This window comes from Lipophrys pholis, assembly GCF_963383615.2.
Source record: "Lipophrys pholis genome assembly, chromosome: 18".
Taxonomy (NCBI): Eukaryota; Metazoa; Chordata; class Actinopteri; order Blenniiformes; family Blenniidae; genus Lipophrys; species Lipophrys pholis.
Window position 1 is genome coordinate 13,638,727 of NC_137646.1, and position 14,487 is coordinate 13,653,213.

Consider the following 14,487-nt stretch of genomic DNA (forward strand, 5'->3'; position numbering starts at 1 on the left):
ATTGTACTTATTTCAAACACTATTTTATCATTTTTTTCAATCTTGTTAGCGTTGAAATTCTATGCAATGTAAGTATTGAGAAGAACAGGAAAAACTAGCGCAAAAATACGACTCCGGTGGGACTCGAACCCACAACCTTTGAATCACTTCGCTGATTAGCCTAGAAGTCCAATGCGCTATCCATTGCGCCACGGAGCCACCTGTTGCACGATGAGGACACATGCAATCTTGAACCTAAATTTGATCATATTTCTTGTATCTTCAATACTTTTCTATTAATTGTGTAGACGCATTTTACACATTCCTTCATCCGTTGTTATAACTAATATCTCTAATTTGACACAACTTCATGGAATGTAACAGCTAACTTGCATTTCCTAAATATAACCACTAGATGGCGGCAAAGTATTGGCCAGCAAATTACGGCATTTGACCATTGTTTCCAAACGTCTTGATATAAAAAATCCACACAAATTTACCAAAAGCAATGGATTTCCTGTGGTTAGCACCATTAAAGGGATGCACATCAATAATAAAACAGACTATAAGACATTTTTAGGAAACAGAATACAATTAGATTAGGACTACGTTTTCACTTCATAAAAAAGACCATTGAGCAGAATAAAACTGAAAATCATGCATTTGTAAAGCTTAAAGGAATAACATGGCTGTGGAAAATATAAGGAGATATTTGATCTATTGGAGGACACCAAAATATCTAATATGGGATTCTTTTTCTTATTATACCCGTCAAGAATGACAAATACAAAAGAACAAAATAGGATATAATAGAAATACTTTATTATTTATTATTCCTGTAATTGATCCTCACAGAAGAGATCACAGAATAAATATATTAAATGTGAATGTGTCAATTTCCACGATCTGACCTTTAGTACATTATCAAAAAGGATTTTATGAATTATAACTTCCAGTCTTTGCACCCGCAAACATGTAATTTATATCAAAGTTAGACAATAAACGCGTACACTGTAACTTTATTTTTTCTTGTATTCATTTATTTTATTTCGGAATTGTTTTCAGACAATGTGTCCCAAAAAAAACCGGAAACGTCTTTCGCACATGCGCAGACTGGACTTGTCCAGGTTTAACCACTTTGTTTTTGTCCGTGAAATTTTGTGTGTCTTTTTTCTGCTGTGCGTTTAACTGCGCGACGTTTCCTCAGTGGTCGCAGGAGCAGCGCGCACACCCTCGATGGTCCGGGACCCTGCTGCCTGCTGGCTGCTTGATCCGGGGGCTTTTCTCTCCTGATCCCTGCGTGCGTGTCTTCCACGCATCCTGCCATGAGCGGAAGTGTCTGGGATTCTGCACAAGCCCCGAAACGGTCGATCGTGGAAGGGAGCGAGAACGAGACGAGAGCACGTCGTCTGCGTCTCTGTGCGTCTCCATTCAGCGCCGCGCAGCGTTTTTCAGCGCGGGACATGCGCCATCGAGTTCGCCTTGTGTGTGTATCCACAGACATGCGTAATTACCATCAAACTGAGAGAGGGCTGGCGAGGAGAGGATAAGAACATCGGATGATTGCGTTTCTCTAAAAAACACAACCCCCCCAAAACATTTTTGCAGATCTGCGCAATCGACGCGATCGACTGGCCTGGACACAGCAGAGGATTAAGTTACTGCTGCTGGCGGAGGATTATTTTATTGGCCTCCTCCTGTCACGCCCGAGATCTTGGTGATCCTTGTTCCAATTAACGGAGGTCTCTCACAAGCCAGGTAGGTATGCTGTTCAATTATTATAACCCCCTGGAATCTGTCATTGTAGGATTATTTACGCGCTAATGCGCGTCCTTTGTTCCTCCAGTAAGAACAAAAAAAAAAAAAAAAAACCATTTGCAGTGCGCAGACAATAGAAACCTGATGTGATAGAATGTTGCATATTGTAGCAGAGAGGCCTTGAAGCATCCGGATCGCGCAGACCGCCAGCCTCATACCTGACAATATAGACCGACCTGACAACTGTGTGGCATTAGGAGGATGGTGTATAGAGTTACAGTGTGTCCTCCCTCCCTGCCCAACCCCCTTCCCCAGCTCCCCTCACTGCCTCGGCATGTTTTGGTTTCAGGCGGATCATGCCCTTTTGTCCACTGAAGCCTAGCTGGACTTTTTAGGACAGACCCCCAGTATGAAAGAATTTGCATGCAGGTTTTTTTTTTTTTCTGTTTTGGACAGCGACTCCATTTCTCTCTTACCAGCAGATGTGCTGTATTAGATTATACTATTGTTTCACCCAGAAACTAAACATTTCCACAGACTAAAACTGGGTCAAATCTGGTCTCGATTATATTTGAAAGGAGCCCATGTTAAATATTCCATTTCTCACAACCTGAAAACAACCATCAACAGCAGTTTGTTACGATAAATTTCCTGAAGTCCACCAAATAAATAACCCAGTTTAAGCATTTTATAACTACTTGAACCTAAACTATCAAAGTGACATACAGTCGAGTCAGCAGTAAAAATTGATTACATAATCTTTAAGATTTTCTTTGTTGCGGTGCAGAGTAGATGTGATGCAAATGTCTACATTTTCAGAATTATTGCAGGAAAATGACCACAATCTCAACATAAAGGCAATTTTGATAAAAAATAAATAAATAAATAAACAACTTGCAAAATACAGTGAAATGTTCAAAAAATGTCTCCTATAACTGTTGCATTATGGGTGTTTTTTACAAATGCACCCTGACAGAGTGGCTTTGAGGCCAATGCCAGTTTGATAGCTTTCATGGCAGCGTCACCGATTTCCAATTTTCTTTTTAAATCAGTGTTTTCTTAGATATTTTTTTTTACAATCGGCTTCGAACTTTGGCCTTATGATTGACACCCCTGTACTCAACCTTTTTTTTTTTTTTTTTTTTTAAATCAGTTTTTCTGTCTAAATAGTTTGAAAACTGTGAACTGTTTTTGAGTGAATCTCTCCACTTCCTATTGAGTGGTTAGTTGAATTCCCCCAGCCACCTGATGTGTGAGCAAAGGGACTCGCACTCACACGAATGTGACAGAAACTAAGTGTGTACGATGGTCGCTCCTTGTGTGTTGGATAAATCATCCACCGGTTTTTGTTGTTGCCGGACGGAAGTCGCAGGAATGTTTGAGATAATCATTAAATGACACCGGCCAGTCTCTCCTCACTCGTTTCCCTTCACCTCCGTCCCACCACAGACATGTCTTTCCGGCGAGGTGTGGTCCGCCAGAGCAAGTTCCGCCACGTCTTCGCCCAGGCGTGGAAGGCGGAGCACTGCATCGACGACGTCCGGGTGTCCCGGGTGACGTGGGACAGTCCCCTCTGTGCGGTCAACCCCAAATTCATCGCCGTCATCATCGAGGCGGGCGGGGGCGGGGCCTTCCTCGTGGTCCCCCTCAGCAAGGTCAAGCATCGTATTCTGAACTCCTCCGTCTTGCTCTCTGTCGTCCACTGCTCGAGTCGATGAGTCGGCATGTTTTGAAATGCCTGGCTGATGTAAAAGCAGCATTTTTACCGGTTAAACACAAACAGAGAGCAAAGGTTTATGTTTTGTAATCTCTTCTTAACTTCTCAAACTAGATGTTGTAAGCATTTTTTTTTTTGGTTTGTTTTTCCCCCCCCTGCAGAGCGGCAGAATCGACCAGTCCTGTCCCACGGTGTGCGGCCACGCGGCACCGGTGCTCGACATCCAGTGGTCCCCCCACGACGACAATATCATCGCAAGTGCCTCGGAGGACTGCACAGTCAAGGTAGTCGAGAGTTCCTTTGTGCCCTCGGATCAGTTGATGATGTCCCCCGTCTTTCCATAAAGACCTTATCATCACAGCCAGGGAATGGCCGCCTCAACATAAAGCCACAATACGGCTGCGCTGGGCCGGACTCGTACAACCATGGCATAATAGCCTATAAATAACGGCAATGTCGACTATTTCTCTTCGTTTTAGTGCAAATGCGCAGAAGTGCATCCACATCACAACATAGAAAATATACATTTGTAAACATTTCTGCGTCTGTGTGGGAATCCCGACAAGTGGGGGAGCGACTACGGAGCGAGGGGAATTTATCCCTCCACCTTGTAAATGTGTCAAATGTCTTGGTGAAGGTTTTGGCAGTGCGTGAGCCACAGCGTTCCAGCAAACCAAACTCTCTTGTTTGACACCCCGGGTTTGGGTTTTCCGAACGTCCTTAATAGGTTACAGGATATAAAAGCATTGCTTGTCAGGTCAAACAGTCAAATGGTATGTTTGCTGGGTATTTTGGCTTCGCAGACTAATGTTCCATCAGGCTGCGTGCACCTTTTACAGCAAACTAAACAAATAAACCCCCGGCCATAGTTTTATATTGCAATCAATCAAGTTTACAAGGAAGAACATGATTTATTTATTTTTTATTAGGTGTTGGTTCATTTAAATTGAATTAAATGCATAATGGAGACAAAAGAAACATATTTTCATGTAGCCTTTAAGTTGAACTTTTATATATCTTTGTGAAGAAAAAAATAACATAACGTAGGGGAGGGAAACTACAATTAATACTAGAACGAATGAAAGTGGATTTCCGAGCCAGGTTCTTCCAAACGGTTAAATAAAGTGACTCGAATGACGATGTAACGAAAGAAATATGAGAGTAGTATCATTTTATAAAGGAGACAATTCAATTTTGTATTTATGTTTGGATACGAACAATGTGTTTTCTAATAAAGATTAAATGAGAAAGAAATTCCGGTTGATGATCGGCTCTCGGTACCTCATTCCTCAGGTGTGGCAGATCCCCGATTCCGGGCTGGCGAGCCCGATGACTGAGGCCATCGTGACCCTGGAGGGACACAGTAAAAGAGTGGGAATCCTGGCCTGGCACCCAAGTGCCCTCAACATCCTCCTAACGGCAGGTGAGAGAAGACGACTCCTCTTTTTGCTCGCTGCCAGTGCTATGTAGTTTAAATGTTGTTTTACATGCATTTACATCCACATCGACAGAGGAGAAGCTTGTGCCGATGACATAAAAGGGAACATGTTCGATAAAGTCGGCATTTGCAAGGCCCGAGTTTGGAACCCTAACCTGGAAAATAATGACACTTCGCCGCAGAATCGCTTTAATAGGAATTGCAGCCGACGCATGCCAAGCACGCGGACGAGCCCTGGAGATGTTAAGCCTGTTTTTCAGCAGCCTGAAGGAACCCGTCTTTCAAACTGAAGCAGTTTTACTAGTAACTAACAATTAGGCCCATCAAAGCTTAATGTCAATACAGAGAATGCGACGCGGCAACCATCCTCGGCGTTATCCGTTTGTGTCATAGATCTGACATTGCTCATTTTCTGCAGCGCTAATCCGGCTCAAACCATCCATCCACTTCCTCTAGTAAAAGTGATATTATGCTGAAAATCCCATGTAATCATTGTGAAAGTTCGATTAGCTGAAGCACACAGCAGCTTCAGCTAATCAAACCTTTTACAGAACACAAGGGAAATGAGGAGGCTTTTTTTTTTTTTTTTATCCTTCAGGTTTTCACTCACTTTGCATAGGCACACATAATAAAATCCACGCCTATTCAAAACACTTCTTTAGACAAGGCTTTCCTCTCAAACACCATTGATGCACGTATGCAGTCAGGCAGCAGTATTATAATCCTATAACGCTCCTTTATTCGATATCCCTGCATGACGCATTAACACGAGTTTTTTTTTTGATCTGGCTCCTTTATATACGAGGCATTTTAAAAGTAAATTGTGACGCGATGTCTTACATTATCACAATTTGAAGCTGTCGTGCTGAATAGCGTAATATCTTTAGGCATTATGGGTTCATTTCAGGGTGCCGAGTTGTCAAAGTGACATTATTTAGATTACAAATGCCTGTATTCAGCGTAATATTTAACTTAATATTTGATTTAATGTATTGTGTGTTCTGTTTTATATGTATATGCGTTGGTAATACACTTTGATTTTCTTTTATCCTATTATTTCTTTTAAATCGAAGAGAGAAAAAAAACATAAATAATATAGTATACAGTCTACTTGTAATATTAATGCCACAATGTGAGAAAATACTAGCAGCCTGGCAACCTAACGCACTGTCTGACGAAACAAATGTCTGTGTCCTCCCCATTGTTAATGTTTCTAGCGTATTGTTGTCTGCGCATCAACAACAGCACCCACTAGTGGCCCGACACGACAACGACATTGTTTTCAGCATTTCTGTCATTTCCATGTAAACCGACATCGTTTTCAAAATGCTGTCGCGTAAACGCAAACAAGCACGTTTTTACTTGAAGCACTGTCACACAAATAAGGCCTTAGTGATACCTCGTTTTTATATTGCAATTTTTTTTTTTTAAATAACTTTCTCAAAACACCACACAGCCCCACACAAACTGAAATCTCCCTCGGTGCAGGTTGTGACAACCTGATCTGCGTGTGGAACGTGTGCACCGGGGAACTTGTGTACCAGCTCCCCGACGCCCACCCGGACCTCATCTACAGCGTGAGCTGGAACAAGGACGGCAGCGCCGTCTGCACGGTCTGCAAAGACAAGGCTCTGCGCGTGATCGACCCTCGGAGAGGCACAGTGCTCAAGGTCATCTCAGATTTCAGCCTCCCCCCCCCCCCCCCCCCCCCCCCCCCCATCGCGTTTCCACCGCGCCCGCTTCCTGGATCAATCGTAATAGCCTTCACACCACTTCTGTATTGTTTATTTACGAGGCCGTAAAATGTTCCCTGGCCCAGGTCAAAGAGAAGGTGCATGATGGGACCAGACCGATGAGGGCTGTGTTTCTCTCCGACGGGAAAATCCTGACCACGGGTTTCAGCCGTATGAGCGAAAGACAGCTCGCTTTGTGGGATACAGTAAGTCGCCGCTTCACCGAGGGTTTTGTGGAGTTGCATCCGAAGCAAATGTTCAATAATCGTCCTCAAAGTCTCACAAATGCAACTTGTGTCTTTCAGAAAGACCTCTCCGAGCCGATGGCTGTGCAGGAAATGGATACAAGCAACGGGGTTCTCTTACCGTTTTATGACCCCGACACAAACATGGTCTACCTGTGTGGAAAGGTAAGACATCCAAAGCACACGGTCATGATTTCGCTGCGCTGCACAGCGTCTTCACTCCTCGTTTTTACAATTGTTTTCAGGGCGACTGCACCATCCGATACTTTGAGGTGACGGACGAATCCCCGTATGTTCACTTCCTGAGCCTGTACAGCAGCAAGGAGCCTCAGAGAGGCGCAGGCTTTCTTTGTAAAAGAGGGCTGGATGTCAACAAATGTGAAATTGCCAGGTGAGCACAGTGGACCGTAGTAGCTGTTTTGTTAAAAGGTTCTCGGGGCCCCGTTTACACAAAAGTAAAAATGCGTCATTATTGTGTTATCTGAGGAAATGATCTGAAAAGAATGCTATATAAAAAAAAATGTCAGATGACTTTTAAATGCTTCATTTATAAATAATTCATCACTGTAGAAGGACTGTGTACTCAAGCATGTGCACAAGAGCTATTTACTACGGCAGTGGTGCGCATGTTCAGCGGCAGTGTTTCAGAAAAGTTTCTTTTTCCCTCGTTTTTATGAAGATGGAGTCGGAAAAATTTCAAAAAGTTCCACCTTGGGAAGCCATTTTCAAAAAGTTGTGTTTTCATTGGCCCCCGAGCCCCATTTTCATGTAAACGCGACAAAAGCTTTGCGTTTTCACTTGGAAACGTGTAAACTGGGCCTCAGTTTGCCTCTTGTGCGTTGGTCTTGTTGCCTTGAATACTCACAAATAGGTTGTTGACGCAATATTACCTTACAAGCATGTGTGAAATATGAAAACAATTGAAGCATCCGTTCCTGCATTGAATAACATCTTCCAATTTAAAACCACTAAAGCCTTGTTCCATGGAAAAATTCCATGGAAAAAACATTCCCTACTATTTAATGCTTCTTCACAGGTTCTATAAACTTCATGAGAGGAAGGTGGAGCCCATTTCTATGACTGTACCACGGAAGGTAAACCTGAAGCAGCCTTTTGAATCACTGTGACGTGACGGCGTGGGAGGTCTGTCTCTTGATGAGCAGCGGTCTTGACACCACTTCCGTTTCGCCTTCTTAGTCAGATCTGTTCCAGGGCGACCTTTACCCCGACACGGCTGGCTTGGAGCCGGCCCTCCTGGCCGATGAGTGGATTGCTGGGCAGGATGCGCCGCCACTGCTGGTCTCCCTGAGCGGCGGCTACTCGGCGCCTCCATCCAAACACAGGGACACCCTCAGGGGCAAGCCCAAGCTGGTCTCGCAGGACTCTGGTACTGGGACTTCCACACCGACCTCTGCGGCCAAGGAGGCGGATGAAGAGGCGCCACAGCCACGGGCTCCCACAAGAGAGACGGACGGAAATGTGGAAAGGCCGAAGAGAGAGGTATGTCAAGAGAAAGAGAAAACAGACACTCTGTCCGTTTCTTTCCCCGCAGAGCTGATATTCTACTTGCTCTTTGCCTTCTTTCAGGACGACTTGCTGAACGAGCTGTTAGCGGAGATGAAGGCGTTACGGGCGGTCGTACTCGCACAGAGCCAGAGGATTGAGTTACTGGAGAGGCAGCTAGCTCGGATCGAAGACGGAGACGTATGAGGCGGGGGGGGGTGGGGGATCGAAAGACTCACTACATTCAGACGGCGTTCTTACTAAAATCCCATAGACCATAGCCTTACTAGAATCAAGAGTACCTTAAAGCTGTGTGAGTGGACGAATGTAGTGAAGTGTAGCAACTAACTGTGAATCACAGTGGATTTGAATCAAGGTAAACCGATGTGATTAAGACCGCAATTCCCCCGGCTGTGGTTGAGAATTTTGGGTGTCATCTGCATAGAGTAGCGTATCGAAATTTGCTTTCCATAAGGACGACGTCGTGGCCGCTGTTTGGCGGCGCATATTGTGCAGCTTTGAGCTTTGCAGCATCCGTGCTTTCATTTAGAGGAACTCCGGTGTCACAGTGGCACCATTGCCTCAAATTAATGCACTGTAAGTAACTCCAAAAAAAAGCATGCTGAACGAAGGTTAGCAAACTATAGCAAAGTAATTAAGTACCTCCAATGTCCTTCTTTCTCTCTGAAGCACTCACCATGGTAACTGTAAATAAATCTTGTAATTTTCCGATACTAACAGGTAGCTATGTGGCCCACGAGACAGACGCGGCTCCTCGCGTTCGGTATAAAACCCAAAGTTCAGTTCCTGATTATAAACAACTTGTTAGTGGTTGATAAGGAGTGTTTCATCGTGTTTTATTACTTCTATGTCGTGATTTCTAGCTCGTTCCGTGTGGCTTTTCAGAAGCGTGCAATTCAGCCATATAGAGAGGGTTCGCCCCCCTCTGGCCGGCCAGGGAATTGCACCCTCTCGATCAGTCGTACTGGGTTTAGTAACCATAGATTTCATGTGGGTTACATAACCATTAGGGCTATTTAATCAGGTAGTTTAAGCTGCTAAACTGTGATGTCAGATCAGACTCCCTGTTTTTTTTTTGTTGTTTTTTTTCTTAAATATGTGAAAAGGATGACTTATTGTGAATCTGAACATTCCCTGCACTCTTGATAGTTGTTACTTCTTTTGAGTAGAAGAGGGGTAAAAAAACAAAGCAAAGCGAGATGTGCTATATACACTACAAAACTAAAAAAAAATAATACATGTTACATCTGAAAGAAGAGCGACCATGCTGTGAAGTCAGCTTTTGTTCTCTGTTCAGAACTGCATTTCAGTGTTTGCATCCACAAGAAAGAGGAAGTAACACAGTATGAAACATTTTTTTCTTTTTTTACATTTGTGGTTGCATTCATACGTTTAAAAGAAATATAAGCACCTTTTGATTTTTTTTTTTTTATTTGTTTGATTTGTTTTATGTCTTTGCCATCGCTTACTTAGGAGCATTAATCCATCATTTAACTCGGATATAGTATAACAATGGTACATTCCTCATTATTGCCCCTTGATGACATTTTCTTGTGCACTGAACTCTTGTAACACTAATTGTACAACAAGTAGCAGGTCAAATGAAACTACATTGTCAAAACTCAATAAACATTAATTCCTACTTTGTACAAAAATGGCTCTTGTTGTTTATTCCAAGACATCCAATCATTATTTGCTTGCAACTGGCCTCGAGTATGTTGACTGCACCACCCAATGCTGGCGCTAACTGGATAAATGTGACTCGCTAATCGCGTTGCCCTTTTCGAGCGTGCTCGAGATTTGTTTTCAAGATTTCATTCTTGTCTGAAAGAGTAATTCTAATCAGTCGTTTCAGTTAACATTTATAGTTTAGTTAGTCAAAGACAATCTGTTTGCATGAACCCGAGCATTTGTTCATGTGCAGTGTGCCGTACGATAGTGCAATCATAAAAGGTTTTTAGTGCTTGAAATGGAAAAGTCCCAAATCTTACGTACATGTTGTACTGATTTGCTTCGACGGTCCTCGGCTAGGCTGCAGTGCACAAACAGGATGTGGCCGGCTCGAGTGTTATTCGGGCGCCGTGAAATCTTTTCAATCTGATGCAGTCTTTTGATTGATTGAACTCTTGAATTTAGAGCATGTTGATTGCATTATTTACATCTTCCTGCGGTCAAATTCATATCACTGTTAAATCTCCAGGATTCTTTTGATTCACTTTAATGCTGCACATTATTGAAAATAAAAAATAAAAAATCAACAAACCCATTTAAAGCAGATAAAAGTTGCTTAAAGTCTTCCCACGGGCGGACGTCTAGTTTCTCGTTCACGTGTTGTCGGTGAATCACTCAGAGGTGTAACTGTACGTGTGAGAGGAAATTAATGCAGTGCAAAAGAAAGATTTGAGGTTTCACATCCTTCGGTTCATTTCAAGTCTGAAGCTAAAAAGTTGTGTGTCCTCAAAATAACACATTTGGTGGCAGTCAAGCGATAAGATAAAATTTTTTTTTGTTTGAATTTCCTGTAAGAAACTTTACAAACAACAATCATAAATCAATGTTGTCACAATGTTTAGGGCTGGAGTGTGAAACGCATTTTAGTGCAGGGGCCACGTGCTGCCCAGTTTCATCTGGAGTGACTCTGACTGGTAAAATAGTGACACGATAACATTTAGATTTAAACTTTAAAGTTGTACTTTGTCATGAAGTAATGAGAAAGTCTACGGTTTCACAATTACTACTGAAAATTACTACAATCGTAACATACAGCCAGTTTTAATGAAACCTTCTGGTGCTTAATGAACTGAAATGTCCTCCAAAAAAACTTCTATAGCTGTTGCATCATGGGTGTTTTTACAAACTCAGCCTGATCGCATGGCTTTGAGGCGAATGCTACTTTATTATCTTTCATAGCAGCATCACCGGGTCTCAGTGTTGTGTTGTGTGGGCCACACTTTAAAAAAATCGATGTTTTCTTTGAGATTTTCATCCTTTGCGTGGCGATTTGGTCGGGTTGGAGCCTCTTGCAGGCCCCTTTTGGCCCACGAGCCTCAGCTGGTTTAGGGTCAAATCTCAAGACCTGTATATGTTAATGTCTGTTAAAAAAGAAAATTCAACATAAGTGATAAAACAACCTATTCTAAAAAAAAAAAAATTGATAAATATGGGCAAATTCAAAGCAAATAGATTAATTTCTATACAACAATAAAAAAAAATGAAGCTTAGACTTTTTTGTTAACTTCACTGATCTCTTACAATTAAGTATCTCTAAGATAAATACAAAAGTTTCTCATGTGGGTGTGTTCATATATACCTCTAAATTGTTTTGTACCTGTGTTGCGGTCTTCAGAGAAATATAAGTCAGCCTTGCGGGAAATAATTACGGATTTAAACTTCCTCTTTCTATCAATAAACTATTGTCTTTTCAGCACACGCACCCACAGTTTGTCTTCAATCTCTGTTCTCAACACAACCACCTAGAGAGGCCCCTTTCTCTCTCTCTCTCTCTCTCTCTTGCTCTCTCTCACACACACACCCTTTACTTTCCTCCACACCATTTCTCTCACAGTATTCAAATTAACCCTAAATGACACTTGGTTCTCTAAAACCTCGAATCACATAAGTTCAGCTATTTCATCTTTTTATGTTCGATTCAAGCTGAAACAGCCTCAGTGTTGATTCCTTCAGATTTAGATGATTTTATACAAAATACACTCATGTGACAAACATTCCATTCCATTCCAGTGGTTCACCGTTATTTTGCTTGTGTTCGGAAGATATTTCATGTCACAATGCCTCCTTCAGGCTTTATGAACCCCGGAGATAAGAATAGTACAGCACATAAGTTGTCTTCATAACCAGGAAGACAGATTTTTTTCAAAATGCAATTAACATGACAGGAAACAAGCCACATAGCGAGCGGTCGGCTCAGTTTCCTGTCACATCAGTCAACTCAAACAGCTCAGAGTTGAACGAGGCAAGGCAACGTTTCCTGTTTCATCACTCCAGTAAGTATTCACTTACAGTTAAAACTATCATTTTTATTATAGCGAGCGCTTGATCGTGTAAATTTAAGTTGCACACCCTTTAAGGGGTGCTAATGAAGTGAGTACTGCATGAGGCGACTGCAATGCAATTTTCCAGGCTCTGAAGTGTTTAGCTTGGAGGAACACTTTTGATATTTGCTGATTTCTCTCCAGATACTGAATGTAAACGTCCCAATAGATCTTCCGATGACTTTGAATGCACCAGAAGCTTGAGAGCACAAAGCTCAGGCGCCACCTGAAAGCTTTTCGGGGTCCATTGTTTTTCTAAAAGAAGGCACTGTACTGTACTTTTCGAAAAACTCATCAGATTCAATGGTGCGAGATGTAAAACGAGGACTTAATGTGCTTCAGTAAGGAATCAGCAGTTAATTGAGACTTTGTTGAAAAACAATACATAAATCATAGCTGATGTTTGGAGTCATTATCGGCTTGTTGCAGGTTGAATTGGTAAAAAGTGCAAAACTAAATACAAAAGGTGTTACATTTACACTTATTATCAAATTTCTGTCAGGCTCAAGGCTTATTGTGGAACGACCAGCCACACCCATGTAGCCCGAAAATACAGTGTCAGACTTTGTAAGAATAACTTTCTAAAAAAAAAGAAAAAAAGAATGCATTTCACTAAATTAACCATTTAACAGATTCTTCCAGCCAAGGATGTTATAAAAATGATGCTTAACTTCTATTTCTTTTCTGCACTGCAGGTATGGCTGATATGACACCGTCCACTAGGACTGTGCTCGCACTTCTCTTCACCCTGATAGGCCTCGTTGCTTTGCTGATCTTCCTGTACAGGAAGCTGAACAAGGAATCCGATGGTGAATATACCATCCGACGCGTCGTGTACAAGGAAGGAGGGGTCAGGGACCAGGTGAGAGGGGCAGCGTTGGCCCTGGAGACACGACTCGGAATCCAGCTGTGGCCTCGCGGCGACACAGAGGACGACGGGGAGGAAATGCAGGACGTCCAAGATGTGGAGGCCGAAGGCAGCTGCAGGAGCGACACGGAAGGAGACGAAGAGCTGGGGGAAGAGGAGGAGGACAACAACACGGATTCACTTGGAAGGGAAAACGCCGACGACGGGTCAGGTTTGGAGGAATCAGAGGAGCATGCCAAGCCGAAGGACGAGCCGAAGGCACACGAAGAGAGGGTGGAGGCGCCTGAGGACAAGCGGGACAAAGTTAAAGGAGCTGAATTGCTCATAGACCTGAACAACCTTTCCGGGAGCGCTATTTGGTCCGAGGAACATGTCGGTGTGGATATGGGCGGTACAGGGACTGTGTTGTGAGAGAAGATACACCAACCGTCACGTAGGCGGGAGCATCCCAAGTGTCCCCGAGTTAACATGAAAATCTTTACAGGGGATTTCTTTGGGTGCATTCAAAAACTTGGATTTGAGGTTAATTGGTGACTCTAAATTGCTCATAAGCTTGATTGTGTCCTTGTCGCTCTCAAAACCTGTCCGGTGTCTCGGCCTCAAACCAAAATGTTCACAATTTCTGACTAAAAGGACTGAGCATGAGGCTGTTCTTTAATACTGTGCCTTTTTGGGTTTAAACTGTGATTGATTGACTGCATTGAATATGTGTGTAAAAGTTATTTAAACTTGAATATTGTGAACTGTAACATACTTTTTTTAATCATGTTATTTTTTTTTTAATTCCATTTGACAGAAAAAATTAAAGGAGGAGAAATGTACATTATACTGTGTTTGTGTTGATTCAAACGGGACCTAAAAGACAAAAAAACAAACAAAAGAAAAAAGAAAAATGTTATCACGTTTCCTATTTAGCTTGCTGGCCTGCTACTGACTGCAAATTGCGTTCAGTTCTGGATCTTCAAGCCATAAAATTCTCTTAAATCTCCCAGAGTTAATTGGAAAGCAATAATAACAATAGAAATACCCTAAATCAGAGGTGGGAAACATATTTTGGTGCAAGGGCCACATACAACCCAATTTCATCTTGAGTGGGCGGTAAAATAGCGCTATATTTTATACTTTTAAGTTTTTATGCAGTGTTGCAGATGAATACGACATGATGAAAATGGC

General features: G+C 42.5%; 2 protein-coding genes across 8 annotated transcripts; both read left to right on the forward strand.

Moving 5' to 3' along the window:
• Positions 1-1,083: 1,083 nt before the first annotated feature.
• coro1b (coronin, actin binding protein, 1B) lies at positions 1,084-10,044 on the forward strand. 6 transcript variants are annotated; one of them, XM_080486224.1, is made up of 11 exons: positions 1,084-1,737; positions 3,187-3,392; positions 3,616-3,738; positions 4,748-4,877; positions 6,381-6,562; positions 6,712-6,831; positions 6,931-7,035; positions 7,116-7,261; positions 7,907-7,964; positions 8,068-8,370; positions 8,458-10,044. In XM_080486224.1, exons 2-11 carry the CDS (start codon positions 3,189-3,191, stop codon positions 8,578-8,580), a joined length of 1,494 nt encoding a protein of 497 aa, XP_080342350.1. In that variant the 5' UTR covers positions 1,084-1,737; positions 3,187-3,188; the 3' UTR covers positions 8,581-10,044. The 6 variants fall into 6 exon arrangements, with proteins under 6 accessions (XP_080342350.1, XP_080342347.1, XP_080342348.1 ...); XM_080486221.1 differs by having other exon boundaries at positions 1,597-1,737; positions 6,712-7,035; XM_080486222.1 differs by having other exon boundaries at positions 1,618-1,741; positions 6,712-7,035.
• Positions 10,045-12,007: 1,963 nt separating this feature from the next.
• On the forward strand, positions 12,008-14,135 carry LOC308123459 (uncharacterized protein). Of its 2 annotated transcripts, none has more exons than XM_080485964.1 (2): positions 12,008-12,398; positions 13,142-14,135. In XM_080485964.1, exons 1-2 carry the CDS (start codon positions 12,284-12,286, stop codon positions 13,723-13,725), a joined length of 699 nt encoding a protein of 232 aa, XP_080342090.1. In that variant the 5' UTR covers positions 12,008-12,283; the 3' UTR covers positions 13,726-14,135. The 2 variants fall into 2 exon arrangements, with proteins under 2 accessions (XP_080342090.1, XP_080342091.1); XM_080485965.1 differs by having other exon boundaries at positions 12,393-12,787.
• Positions 14,136-14,487: the final 352 nt, after the last annotated feature.

What these genes read in the sequence shown, in the direction of transcription:
- coro1b (XM_080486219.1), top strand. Translation starts at nt 3,132, where the DNA reads ATGACACCGGCCAGTCTCTCCTCACTCGTTTCCCTTCACCTCCGTCCC. An exon ending in CGGAGGACTGCACAGTCAAG is followed by an intron (nt 3,739 to 4,747) that starts GTAGTCGAGAGT and finishes CTCATTCCTCAG; the next exon opens with GTGTGGCAGATCCCCGATTC. An exon ending in TGGAAAGGCCGAAGAGAGAG is followed by an intron (nt 8,371 to 8,457) that starts GTATGTCAAGAG and finishes GCCTTCTTTCAG; the next exon opens with GACGACTTGCTGAACGAGCT.
- LOC308123459 (XM_080485964.1), top strand. Translation starts at nt 12,284, where the DNA reads ATGACAGGAAACAAGCCACATAGCGAGCGGTCGGCTCAGTTTCCTGTC. An exon ending in TTTCCTGTTTCATCACTCCA is followed by an intron (nt 12,399 to 13,141) that starts GTAAGTATTCAC and finishes TCTGCACTGCAG; the next exon opens with GTATGGCTGATATGACACCG.